This window comes from Lampetra fluviatilis, chromosome 78 (genome assembly GCF_964198595.1).
Source record: "Lampetra fluviatilis chromosome 78, kcLamFluv1.1, whole genome shotgun sequence".
Lineage (NCBI taxonomy): Eukaryota > Metazoa > Chordata > Hyperoartia > Petromyzontiformes > Petromyzontidae > Lampetra > Lampetra fluviatilis.
The window spans coordinates 554,031-568,654 of record NC_136352.1 but is presented as its reverse complement, the minus strand read 5'-3'; the positions used below and the strand labels follow the sequence as shown (position 1 = coordinate 568,654).

At 45.2% G+C, this 14,624-nt stretch overlaps 2 protein-coding genes across 2 annotated transcripts in view; one reads left to right on the top strand and one right to left on the bottom strand.

Moving 5' to 3' along the window:
• Positions 1–13,195, bottom strand: part of LOC144953573 (uncharacterized) — a 24,820-nt gene extending 11,625 nt beyond the window's left edge. The window contains exons 1-2 of the mRNA XM_078884154.1: positions 13,135–13,195; positions 8,417–9,277 (exon numbers count right to left, since the gene is read on the bottom strand). Of these exons, the coding sequence (XP_078740280.1) occupies positions 8,417–9,237 (821 nt within the window). The 5' untranslated portion in view covers positions 9,238–9,277; positions 13,135–13,195. The remainder of the gene's footprint in view (positions 1–8,416; positions 9,278–13,134) is intronic.
• LOC144953548 (uncharacterized) overlaps positions 1–14,624 on the top strand; it is a 155,260-nt gene that overhangs the window by 69,379 nt on the left and 71,257 nt on the right. The window lies entirely within an intron of this gene.

Below are 14,624 nucleotides of genomic sequence, written 5' to 3'. Positions count from 1 at the left end.
ACACAATGCAGCCTGGTTAAACCCAGGATGGATCGTAGGTAGGCCGCCATCCCAAATGTTTCTAACTGGCGAAGATGTTCCATTAGGAGGGTCCAAGTTTCGCAAGCGTAGAGAAGGGAGGGAATGACCGTGGCCGAGAAGACCTGAAGCTTCGTGCATAGTGATAGAGCAGGTAGCTTCCACACAGCGTTACACAACCAATGAAAATATAATGCGGCTCGACTGATTCGGAGTGAGACCTCTGCTGTTAAACCGGAGCTGGTCATTAGCACACTGGCAAGGTATGGGAAACTCTCCACTGTCTCCACAATTGCCCCATCACCAATTGGGAGTTGTGGGGGTGGAGTGTCCGGTGGTACAACATACCCAGGCAGGTGCTTAGTTTTGGTGGGGCTGATGGTAAGGCCCCACCTCTTGGTGGCAAGCTCCAGGTTCAGCAGCGGCACTTCGAACTCCTCCGAGTGAGCAGCAATTAGCAGATCATGGGCATACATACCGTGGTTGAGCAATAGGGAGCCATCCCTTGACCGAACCTGGGCATCGATCAGCCTCCCATTGTATCTGTACCAGATGAGAAATCTTCCGGTACAGCCATTGAAGGCTTCACAAACGACGTGGTCAAAATATATGTAAAATAATGTGGGAGCCAGAGGACATCCTTGTTGCACCCAAGGTGTACAGGGAATGGTTCTGACTCACAGCTACGTAGTTTGACGCGGGGCCGCTCACCATCATGAAGGTCCTTAAGGATGGGCAGTGGGTGAGGGTCTCGGAAAGCACGAAGAACAACCCTGAGGCCAGGCCTACTGATGGTATGATAGGCCTTAATCAGGTCAATAAAGCACACACATGGACTAAGACACACACATGGGGACCTACAGACATGCAAAGAAATGGACTTACACTGACTAACATGGAGGCATGCACACATAGCGACTAACACACACGCACATGGACTGAAACACACACACATATCGACTCACACAAACACATCGACTTACACACACACATATGGACTCACACACACACATAGACATTCACTTGAGATACACACACATGGAGTTACACACACATATCGACGTACACACATACAGCGACTCGCACACCGACTCACACAGACATACGTGGACTCACACACACATTGACGTAAACACACATATGTACTTACACACACATATATGGACTAAGACACACACACGGACTTAGACACACATACATCGACTGACACACATAGCCCTACACACACATATGGACTGTGACACACAGACGTCTACTTTAGATACACAGACATGGATTAGCACACACATATCGACTCACACACACGCATTGACTTACACACAGTGACACACACATGTATAGACTTACACACACATGTGGACTAACACACACATATGGACTGACACACACACATATGGACTGACACACACATACACATCGACGTACACGCACACATAGACAAACAAACGCACATTGACTTACACTCAGATGAAGCCATGCACACACATGAACTAACACACACACATGGACTAACACACACACAGTGACTGATACGCAGACAAATGGACTGACACACACACATGGGGCGTTGTCCGTTCAAAAAAGACAGACACACACATGGACTTAAAGACACGCATGGCTCTACACGCACACACATATGGACTAAAAGACACACACATCGACTCACGCACACACATCGATGGGCACAGCAATCCCCGATGATGGCACAGCTATCAGTATCGCAGTACTACGTATGAGTAAATAGCGTGACGTGAGCGATGGAAACAATAGAAATGTATTGAAGAAATAAGCAGAAATAAGCGTAAATCAAAGAGCAGCGGTACGCACAAGTTGAGAAGCAGGCTACAGTCGAGATTATAGACTGCCAGTACGCCGACTCAATGACATAAGCATTGCTACAGTCGACATGAAAGGCTGGCAGTACACCGAGTGAGGTGAAGCAGGCAATAGATTATAGACTGGCATACACTGTAAATGGTGAAAATGAAAATTAGCAGTGTAGATGATAGGTTGGCAATGCACTGATACCCGAGTTGGTATCTGTACACAACATAATTATTGTAATATCGGCAAACTTACTTGTTTCATAATAGTATGCAATGAACGCGAGTTATTATGTGGACACAAACATTATAATAGTAAGATTTGGCAACTGATTACTTTAATAATAGTAAACAATGAAGCAGAATTGGTATGTGCAGACAAAGATAAATATTGTAATGTCTGGCAACGTATTTGTTTCATAATAGTAAGCAATGAATCGTATTGTTTTATCAGCACACAAACATTATGATTGTAATGTTTGTCAACTAATGTGTTTAACAATAGTAAACAATGGACTTGAGTTGTTAGCGGAAGAAGCTAGGAAATTTGTACTTACCATAGGCGTGTTGAGGCCTTGTGCCATGCGTAGCCCCCGTCCTGGCCTACATTGGCGAGGCGGCAGAGTTGGCACGTTGCCAGGCGAGGGGCTGGGCCGCGACCCCCACACCCCCCCAGCATCCCTCGGCCGTGCAAGAAGAATGCTATGTAAGCAGTAAAATATTATTAGCTACGAAGTCTGTAGTATAAACTGGACACATCGTTGGGAGGGGGGGTGAAGAGGACATCACACTGAAGAAATATCCGCAGCGTGATGTGTGTATGTGTTGCCTGTAAAACGCGTAAAAGAAAATGTCCCCCGTGAGCTCGACCGAACGCGCATGACTTGGCAGGGTCCGCCCCCCCACCCCCACGCAATTGTCGTGAGTTGGTACGGTCGACGTCTTGCAATAACCTTCTTCTTGGTTCTTTCGGTAAAGTCACGTAGAAGGGAAGTAATAAAATAATAAAAATAAAACATAATAAAATTATTCTCACGACGTTTCGACCACAACGCAAGCAGCCGTCCTCAGGTGAAAACCAGGTCCGTCTAGGCGACAGGTCCGTCGAGGCGACAGAGTCTGAATTTCAGACTCTGTCGCCTCGACGGACCTGGTTTTCACCTGAGGACGGCTGCTTGCGTTGTGGCCGAAACGTCGTGAGAATAATTTTATTATGTTTTATTTTTATTATTTTATTACTTCCCTTCTACGTGACTTTACCGAAAGAACCAAGAAGATGAATCCCTGCAGTCACGAAAGCTTTAAATCAAAAGTCTTGCAATAAGTAAATAATAAAAAATAGAAACTGCACAGATGTGTTAATTAAACTACTTTAAAGTTTGCGGATGGGAAAACGGAATAGCCTATTCCCACCGCGGAGCTTAGGGCGTGCCACCTGGCAAATTTTTTTCTACGTGAAGGCCACCATCCGAGAGCCAAATCCTCCGCAAGCGCGAGCACGCGGAGACTTTTATATATAAGAAATAATAATAGCGAGAAAAGTTTTCGTGTACAAAGATATCAAACACCCACTTTTGAGCATGGAGGGATAATTCATCATGGAGTACCTACTAAATATACATCATTCAGCAAGCGTACAATAGCCAACGCGTCCTCCATGATTAATTATTCCTCCATGAGATTGTTGTTCTTTGTACCCAGAAAATGGCATCATGCTTCTTTTGGCCATTGCCCTACTATGAACCATGAGTGACTGAATTTAACCATTTAGGATCTTTGATTTAACTACGAGTTCCCTTATGGAAACGAAGTAAAACAAATTAACTGCTCACGATTCAGAATATTGTGCACGATTTAGTATTTTGTGCAAAAAATAATAAATTGTGCGCAAAAACGAATCATTCGCACAAATAAAATAAATTGTGCATATAATTGAAATGTAGTTTTTTTACATGTTTCTATGAAGGTGCTCTGTCCTGGCTTATTTGACTTTTTTAAATACTTCGTATCAGTTTCAGTTTGAGTTAATTGAGTAATTATAGTGTAATGGTTCGACAGAGGCGCACACACTCGTGTGGAGGCAACACTATTTATTTAACACAACTGCAACACAACTGTAACACAACTGTAACACACACCCTATACATAAGGTGGTGACCACCGTCTTAATCTTGCTAACACTCGAGTACTACTTGGCGTGGCCAAGCCAGGAGGCTTCTGCTTGTGCATGATGACTGGAGGCTTATCTCCTCAGATTCTTCATGAGGCGTCTTCAACCCAGTCACGAACAGCCCGGCTCTCTGTGCTGAGCCCGCTTATAAGCCCCTTGGCGTGGCTGGCCACACCCTGGCCACGCCCCCCTTCTCGAACCCTCGAGAAGGCTCTACTCCCCGACCACGTGATCGGGTCACGTGTCCAGTCGGGATCACTTAGAGTGCCACGGCCTGACACGACCCCCGTGGCACTCGTCAACAGCCTCCATACCAACCCGGCAGTGACGTCACGCATACATACCCAACATAGCAGTGACATCATGTGTGTACAGACCCGGCACATTAGTGACGTCATATGTCACTACAATAGTAATCAAATAATCATAGAATACGTAATCAAATAATTCATGAATTTAACTTTATCTATTTAAAATATTACTTTCAACTCAAATCATAATGAAAATATACATTTAAAAAATGTTATGTTTATATTACACCAATAAAATCTCAAATAATATTTTTTAAAGCAAATTGAACGCTATGATGGTTACAAATAAAATGTACCAGTGTCTTTTTGATGCGTACGTGCAGGCATATCCAACAAAGAGCAGAAAGTACTCTTTGGTTTTTGGTAAAGTCACATATATATAAAATAAATTAAATCACGACGTTTCGGGCACAACACAAGCGTCCGTCATCAGGTGGGACAACCACAGCAAGAAACAATTGCTGAAGTGGGCAAAAGGGCTGCTGTAATAAGAGGCCATATAGGTAAGAGAGGGGGCAGGAGCCAGGGAGACGAGATAGAGAGGGGTGTGTGGGGTAGGGGGATTGGAACGCTGCAAAGTGAAGTGCTGCTACAAGGGTTTAAAGGGCAAGTACGGCAAAATGCCGGGGGGGGGGGTGCTGGGAGTGGGAGGCTGACGAAAACTGGAGATGCGGATATGAAGGCAACACCATAAAGCAGTTAAGGTTTTACCTGGTTAATAACATCCTTCCAATGATTTCTCAATTTGTATCCATCTTCTCGGTTGAAGTTATGTATATGTTTATATATCTGGATGGCTTCATGAACAAACCTTTGATAGTTGCCCGAAGGTTTGCAGAGTACCTTGGTCTCGGAAAAAGCAATATCATGAGAGCCCACAGCGTTATAGCAATGGTCAGCCACGGCGGAGGTATTAGTTCTGCCGTGTTTCAGATCTGACTTGTGCTCGCGAACACGGTCCGAGATATGTCGTTTCGTTTCCCCAATGTAACACCCACCACAGGTGCAACTTAGTTTGTAGACTCCAGGATATTGCATGTCAGGAATGACATCCTTCACAGATGGGATTAGATCACGAATTTTGTGTACTGTACTGAATAGAACCTGGATCTTGTGTTTGTTTAAGATTTTGGAAATCTTTTTGGTAACGCCTGCTATGTATGGTAACGTGATGGTTTTGATCGGCGTCTCAGGGGGTTGTTTCTCCATGGTTGAAGAAACAGCATTGCGGATAATGCAGTCCGATTACCCATTCATCTTGAGGGCTTGGTGTACGTGTTTCAGTTCACTGGCTAGGTGGTGTTGGTCAGAAATGCAGTGGGCCCTATGGTGTAGTGTCTTGATGAGGGAATTTTTCTGTGCCGGATGGTGGTGGGAATCAGGTTTCAGATAGGAATCTGTGTGGGTGGCTTTCCTGTAGACAGAGTGTCCCAACGAGCCATCAGGTCGCTTCTCAAATAAAACATCCAGGAATGGTAGCTTACCATCCTTCTCCATGGATGGGTGTATGGAATTCATGTGGTTGAGAAATTGGTTCAATGCTGGCAGGCCATGTGGCCAAATGACGAAAGTGTCATCTATATATCTTTTCCACAAGGAAGGACGTAGGTGGATGTCTAGATGGCATGTTTCAAATTTCTCCATGAAAACATTTGCTATCACTGGTGATAAGGGGGAACCCATGGGGGTACTTTAATTTTTTTCTCTTTCAAATTTAAAAAGAGCAGAAAGGTTTGCCAAGAAGAACTGGTTCAAAAGTGGAATGGCATGAAAAATTATCCAGATTTGCAAGTTAAAGTTGATCATTGGTTGCAAGAATTAAAGGCGATTCCCACCACCAGAAAAGGATCACTTCGTTTTGGGCTAAACAAACATCTGCCGATAAAAAAAAAATGTGCCCGTCAAAATACCTCAGAATTCTGTATCACAGTCTGATGGACAAGTGACCGACGCTCAGGCTGATGATTCAGCGCCTAGTACTAGCAATTCAGTAACATCAAGAATTGCTACAGCCCAGCTGTATTTAGTAGACACAGACTGACATTCTGAATTCTGATCTGGTCGGCTTGTACGAACGCCAAAAACGAGGAATACTTACACAGCAAATGGATGGGGAACTGCCAGAGAAGAAAAAAAACTGAATTGGAAAACCAGTTGAAGAAAAAGGGTGATCAAAAAAGAGCACAGAAAGCAAGAGATGAGAAGAAAGAAAATAATTAAATGCTCTGTTTGAAGATAATCCAGACCTATGCACATGGCTGAACGTCAGGGCCAAGTCTGGTAGGCCGAAAATTGAGGAAGATCAGCCTTCATTACTGAAAGCTATTGTGAATATTGCTATGCATGGATCAGCATCGTGGAAAATTTTGCAATAAGTATGGACACGAAGTAACGTGAGTAGCCGTTTGTAGAGTTGAGTGTGGCACTAGATATGACCGGGAGGGACAGCAGTAGTATACGCAGCAGGAGAATTGCCATCTTCAAAATATCAGGGTTACACACAGTTTAACACACAAGCGAAAAGAAAAAATATATACTTGTAGGCCGAGCACGAGAAAACGTCTTGCGGCACTCGCCACACATGTACGGCTTCTCGTCCGTGTGCTACAGTTTTTGGAAGAGTGTGAGGGCGCGAGCTAGGCCGCAACCTCGGTGTGGGTGGCATCTCTCTCTCTCTATGCATCGCACCTTCGCCGGCAGGGATATCTAGGCAAGCAGGGGGGGAAGTGTGAGGGTGGGAACACAGCTTGGGGTCTGCGGAAATGTTGTCTTGGCAGGAACACAGCTTGGGGTCCGTGGCAATGTTTCCTTGGCAGGCACACAGCTTGGGGTCCGTGGCAATGTTGCCTTGGCAGGCACACAGCTTGGGGTCTGCGGCAATGCTGCCTTGGCAGGAACACCGCTTGGGGTCCGTGGCAATGTTGCCTTGGCAAGAACACAGCTTGGGGTCTGCGGCAATGTTGCCTTGGTAGGAACACAGCGAACCAGGCGACGTGTAGTAGACATCACCACTGGGGAGACAAAGGCGGCCAGGCGTGGTGCTGGCCACCCACCCCCTCGTGCGCTGTGCCGGCCTTTATAGGTGCTCGCTAACAAGACTTGCAACCTACAGTCTATTAAGGTGATACGGTGCATATTTGTCTCTGTCTTTCTCCTGAAGTCAACTGGGGATGTCCCGCAGAATCTCATTAGCCCCCCCTTGGGTTTGCCAGTTTTTTAAATAACATTTTATAACTTCCCAAGCAGGCTTGTGAGTAATTATCCCCCAGCTGTCTTTTGTGTGGTAAGGTAGGAGGCAGGGGGGGACTCACCCTTTCCGTGCCCCAGCACTACATCCCAATCAAAATTATATAAAAAAGGGCAGAATCACTCTTAATATAATTTTTTGGAAAAGGCATATATAAAACATGCTCTTCAAGTGTTTGTGATGAGATTTGATACAAAACTCCGAATTGCTGAGGCAATTAAGCAAGCACCATATAAATGCTAATATTATAACATAACACTGGCCGCAAACACTGGCCGCTCTTGCTCTGCAGGATGAACTTAGAAATGGAGTGTTCAACTTCACATTATTTTCATTAAAGGCCCGTAACAAACGTGAATCGATTGGAGCTTCATTGTCTTAAGCTTACACATCTACCAGGTCTCCATTTGACTTTGTATTGTCTAGGAAGTCCACCCACACCTCCACTTCCACAAACTGCTGGGAGTTGCCTGGCTCTGCCTCACAGTCAGAATTCTCCTCCTGCTTCATGTTGCCTCCATAAATGTGAAGGTCCGATTTTGGAGTTGAATCTTCATCTTCACATTTTACCATCACTTCACATTTCACCATCACTTCTTCGCTCTTCACCATCACATCTTCACATTTTACCTTAACTTTTTCGCTCTTCACTGTTGCCTCTTCACATTTCACCTTGATACCTTTTAAAGTGTCCAAGTTGGGATTTTCTTCTGGTTCTTGTTTCAGGAGGGATGGGCTAATTACAGCACTTTGACTTTCACAAGTCGATTTCAGATCACACTCCTTGGGGGTCGTCTGATGCCTGTGTGTTCTCTGGTGTCTTTGAAGATGTGCTAACTGTGAAAACGCCTTCCCGCACAGAGTGCACTTGAAGGGTTTCTCTCCTGTGTGTGTTCTCTGGTGGCTCTGAAGAACAGATGGCCATGTAAACGCCTTGTCGCACAGAGTGCAATTGTAGGGTTTCTCTCCTGTGTGTGTTCTCTGGTGGCTCTGAAGAATGGATGACTGTGCAAATGCCTTCCCACACACAGTGCACTTGAAAGGTTTCTCTCCTGTGTGCGTTCTATGGTGTTTTTTAAGATATGATGACTCTGTAAATGCCTTCTCACACACAGTGCACTTGAAAGGTTTCTCTCCTGTGTGTGTTCTCTGGTGGTTTTTAAGATTTGATGACAGTGCAAATGCCTTCTCACACACACTGCATTTGAAGGGTTTCTCTCCCGTGTGTGTTCTCTGGTGGCTCCTAAGATCTCTTGACTGTGCAAATGCCTTCCCGCACAGAGGGCACCTGAAGGGTTTCTCTCCCGTGTGTGTTCTCTGGTGGCCCTGAAGATATGATGACTTTGCAAACGCATTCCCACACACACTGCACTTGAAGGGTTTCTCTCCTGTGTGCGTTCTCTGGTGTATTTTAAGATGTGATGAATGTGCAAACGCTTTCAGGCACAAAGTGCACCTGAACGGTTTATCTCCCATGTGTGTTCTCTGGTGTATTGAAAGATGTGATGACTGTGAAAATACCTCCTCACACACAGTGCACTTGAAAGGTTTCTCTTCTGTGTGTGTTCTCTGGTGCTGTGTCAAATTTCCAGTACGAACCGTGCTGTTTGCATACTGGTCGCATTGTTTCCTTCTTGTGCCGAGCTGCGCTGAGTGCCTTTGCTCCATCAGATCAATTCTGCAGAGGAAGCGTCAGAGGAAGCATCAGCTGCAGATAGAAAAACATATCCACACCATCTACGTCAGTATCGAGGCACAGAGGAATGAATATATACACAGTCACACGTGACTTACACGTCTATACTTATTAATCTTTTCATGATGTAGTGAAAAAGATTCCCCAATTCATCACACGGGCTGTTAAGGCACACAATGAGATGGCAAATGGTCATAAATATGCCTGGATGCCCTAGTATCTTCAAAATGAATGTTAACCAAAAACTCCAAGCACACAATTTCGGCTGTCTAGCTACGAAAGCAATATTTATTTAAGAAAAATTCTGCTAACATAGCAAAGGGTGTTGAAAATAATACTATTTGTAATATGCAGAAATGCATAAATTAATGTTCAATCGAAACTTCGAGGTGTGAAGCCAGGCTCAGATTTGCTTGAATGCTCGGATGAACAGATCTAAATTCAGCTGCATATGTGCCGAGATATTTTCCTGACTGTTTCCATTCACGTAAAAAGTTCCAGAGGAAAAATAAATTAAACTATTGTTTTGATTTAACCTCCATGTTCAATAGTAAATATACATTACTGAAAATACAAACTTGACACTGTCACACATTGGCATGGTAAAAAGGTGGTGGTGTGTCCAAAACCATGCCTTGCCGCCTTCATCTGCTCAGTATTAATGCTTCCTCACTTCACCATGTAATTAATTCAAGATCAATCAACATAGCAGAGGCCCACAATAAGTTCAGCTTTCACTTAAACTATGTAACACGATTTTTGTCCCTGGTTAGCAAGTGTTATTTTTTAATTGGTAATGCCTAAAAAGTATAGAAAATGGCCATTATTCCCCACAAACTTTGCTTTTGTGACCAGGACTTTACATGAAGGTATGACACAAATGCACAAGTTCTCTCATTGAAATAAGTAATATTTAAAAAACACTTTTTTTTTTAAACACGCTTTCATTAAATATACCGTACTAGTGTAGTATGGTTCCAGGGAGACTTGACACGTAGTTGGAGGCACACGCTTATTTATTAACACCAGCACGTAACTCGGAAACTTACAGTAACTGAAGGGGTATCGGCCCCTTCACCCGTCTAGCTACGGAACACAACAGCCTAGCTCACAGCTAGCTTACACCTAGGTTACGGCACCCCGAATACCCAGACCCCGCTCTTAGAAGAGCGTCGGTTCTGGGCTCTGGGGGCCACGCCGCTGGCTTGCCTGGTCGGTCCTTAAAAGGACAGCGATCCCAGGGAGTTCCAGGGCCGGTCTAGCTGGTCTTCTTTCTTCACTGGTTACAGCTTAACACTAGACCCAGAGCCCTTCGGCTCACCGCCTTAAATAGCCATCTCCCCCCGAGGGGAGGGGCTGTAGGGGATCCCAGCGTACGGCGAGGACGTCGCTGCGAGCACCTGCTCCGCGTACCGACGTAGCCACGCCCATTGTGTTTGTTTGCCACCCGCGGCAAGTCTAAATCAGGCCGTCTACAACGGCTACAACGGCTCTACACTAGTAATGGAAGAACTCCAGGAAGTGGCCCCGAAGCTTGCCATAACATAAGGGACCATGGTCATTTACAGCCAACATCAGTTTACAGTGGACAATTAGAGCCAAGCAGAAACATAACATATAAAAAATGTTTTAAAACATCTCTTTTTTTATTTTTTATGATAGAAAATAGTATTGTCATCAGTATGACATAAGTATACCAAGTTTGCAGTCGATACCATTTTGAGAAGTGGGTAAAAATTGAGTTACAAGATTTGAGGATACAACAACGACAACAACAACAGACAGAGTGAGTTCATAAAAAGCATGTAAGTAAAAAGCTGAATTGCAAAATATCACTGTCCTGGTCAAACGCAAAGTTTGTGGGTAATAATAGCCATTTTCTGTACTTTTGAGGCATAAGCAATTAGAAAAATAACACTTACTACCCAGGGACAAAACATATTTTTATTAGTGTTTTCAATCATGTTTGCTGTCGGCGATAATCAAACTAATTGTTGCGTTCATAATGCAGTGAAATAACTGCGCTACAGCTCCCCACAAAGATAAACTCTTAAATACACATACATCTCATATGTATCATTAACATATTATATAAACAAAACATCCACCATTCATGACGAATTGGAAGTTACCTTATCACAGTGTTAATGCCATGATAGGTGCAATTTATGGCCATGTAAGTGTGGATTCTTTTGTCAGCAGATGATGGGAATGATCCAGATGTCAAGAAATGACTGACAGATGAAAAAGCTGTGCTCCCCTTTGTTTTGCTGGGTTTTAGGAACCCAGCGTTCCACCTATTCATGAATCACTCCTCCGACCTCATCGTTGACGCAGAGCAAATCTATCATAACTGCCCTGCAGCATACCTCACGGGCCTCCTCCACAGAGGACAATATTGACACTACTGATACCAGTCATTGGCGGTTCCGATCACCTCTACATCCTCCAATCTCTTCTCTAGCCAATGCCATGCCTGTTTATCCCCTAATATCTGGACAAAGAGAAGCTGCTTGAGCATGCGGTAACTGGGAATGCAGGATTCATGACCGAACCAATGCAGCCTCGCCTGTCAAAGAGACTCATGATTATATTCTATATTGATATATTAAGGATCTGTAAGCTTAATACAAAATAGTCTGGTTGAATTAAGGATTAATCATAGGCAGACCAGCCTTCATTGTATAAGCCAGTACAGATGGTCATTTAAATAAGTTCATATTTTGCATCCACAGAGTAATATCTGTGGCCAAGAAGAATGACAGGTTTGTTCGTTCGTTTCTAAAAACGCTTGTCCTGGTGATGCTCGCGGTGGCAGCACACAGATTCGGGCGGTCCAGGCCTCCCTTTCCCTGGCGACAGACTCTAGCTCAACCTGGGGAATTCCAAAGCGTTCCCAGGCCAGCGGAGTGACATCGTCCCACCAGCGTGTCCTGGGCCAGCCCCGGGGTCTGGTAAAGTGCCAGGGGAAGTCTATTAGGGGGCATCCTTACAGATATTCTATATTGATATCACACCTAGAGCCAGGCCTGGGGGTTGTGTTCGCCAACAAGCACCTTGTGGCCGGGTGACTTATGTATCCCGGTCGAGCCCAGCCTGAAATGGCTACGTGGCGCCATCCTGTGCGCTCGCCATCCGCAGGACGAAGGGTGAGGGGCGGGTGCGATGCCAGTATGGCAGGGCGAGAGATGGTCTCAGATGGACTTGATGGACACACAGTGTTAAACAGTCTAATGAAAGAATGCTGCTCAACTATTTGTTCTCATTTACCACGTTATCCTTCCCTATTATCAGGTTTGCCGCAAAATCCATCCACTTCTGGCTCCTTACTGCCCTCGCTGAACGTTCACGACTGACCTCATACTGCAATATGTATAAAAAAAAACATGTACGATTCTAAAATATCTACATCTACGTACCAGCACTACCGACCTCCTTCTACACAACAGACGCTATACAACAGCTACAACTAAATACATCAAGTATACATCGCCTGGTAAGGACTGAAAAGCATGCACACACGCAATCGCGTTTACATAATTATACATGTACACGCCACCACACACATACTATTCATACCCACTTCAATCACGACAAACAATGACTCCCTCCAACAACTTACATTCTTATATTTCGTTCCTTTGTGGCTATGTCTTCACATTGCTACAACAGAAGATAATTAAAGCAAATGCGATCAGGCGAGGGCAGGAGGCAAGGCCCCGCATGGCTAGGCCCCGCGTTGTAATGTTCCAATCTGGACATCAATTCCATACTCGCTGCTCCTCAATTGATATCCCTACGAGAGGAGCGAGGCTCTACCTGGGTAAACAACAACAACAACAACAACCACCACGATGTGAACTTCTCACCTCGGATCTCAGTGAGCGCGCGCAATGATCGGCAGCTTCCTGGTATCTTGTGACGTCACGCGGAAGCAGGAGATGACATGACGTCACTTGCGGGGTTCATCACACAATCCCCTCCCCCAACGAGCGGCGGTGTAACTGAATAAATTATGTTAATGAGACGATCCCTTGTTGGGTGATTGGAATTGGCTGCTTAAGCAGTTAAGAATTGACTTTCCGCCGAAACTGAAGCCAAAACCGAAAGTGTAACTACACTTTCGGCCAAAACCGAAGCTGAAACCGAAAGTTTAACTACACTTTGGGCCGAAACCAAAGCCGAAACTGAAAATTTAACTAACCTTTCGACCGAGACTGAAACAGAAAGGTATATAACCGAAGTTACCGAACACAAGATTTATGATTTATGTCATGATGCAATGCTACTTTAATTAAAAAGAAATCTAAAACTAATCATTCAGAGCCTGCAGTAAGAGTCACTAAATATCAAATCTTTAGGTGTTACTTACTTAGTAATTATATCCAAACAAACGAATGTTGTAGTTAAGAAACAACAGCTTTCGGCATTCAGCCAGACAGGCTGCCGTCTGTTGACCGGTCGTATATACATTAGCAGACCATGGTTGCGGCTGTAACCTCCTTCCCAAGCTGCTGCTGCTGACGTGTGTGTGTGTTTGCAGCCTATCGCATAGGATTGCCTAGCGCCGACTGACTGGCCGATAGGCTGGTGCCGGTCGGTTTGTGTGTGGGTCGAACCCACGGCGCTCTCGCCGGCGCTCTCCTCTTCCTCACGGGCGGCTGGTCAGGCTCTTTCTCCTGCTGGATGAGCTGAGTCGGCACAACGCTTGTCCGCTGGCAGCTGACACCCTTGCTCGGTGGCACTCGGTGGCGCTGCTGCGTGCTCTCTCTCCTGCTCCGTGCTCTCTGGCGGCGCACGATTATGTGTGCAGCTGGTTCTCTGCTATGCTAGCTTGGACAATGCTTGGCGCCTTCCGCCCTTTGTCGAGGTTGATTGCTTGACGTTGCTCGTCAGTTCAACTCGAGCTGCAGCTGCTCGTGGGAGCTGGGACTCACTCTCAAAACTTGTAAATTGTATTCGCACCCTCTTAAACAACTGTGAAAGCTTAGTACAATACAACTTATCGCAATCCTTGACTTTGCAAGCGACTCAAAACATCAGGATACATGTAGAATAAAACTTTCAGCGATATTCTGTCGGTCACTGCCGAACTCAGCTCTTAACAACACACCATCCCTTCTCTCTGCGAGACACGACACCCATGGTTGATCTCGAAGCCATGCCCCGGAGTCTGCTCGCTGGTCGTAGCTCTTCTGTCCCTTGCAGTAGCATTTGCAGTAGCTGGCTGGAGTCTTCTGTCACTGGCTGGAGTAACGATGTATGGGCCGTGTCTCTGTTTTTACGTGAAAAATCTCTCCCCTCGGCTCGCCTTCTCACAAATTGACTGGAACTTCCTTTGATTTCGCTCTCAGCTTGT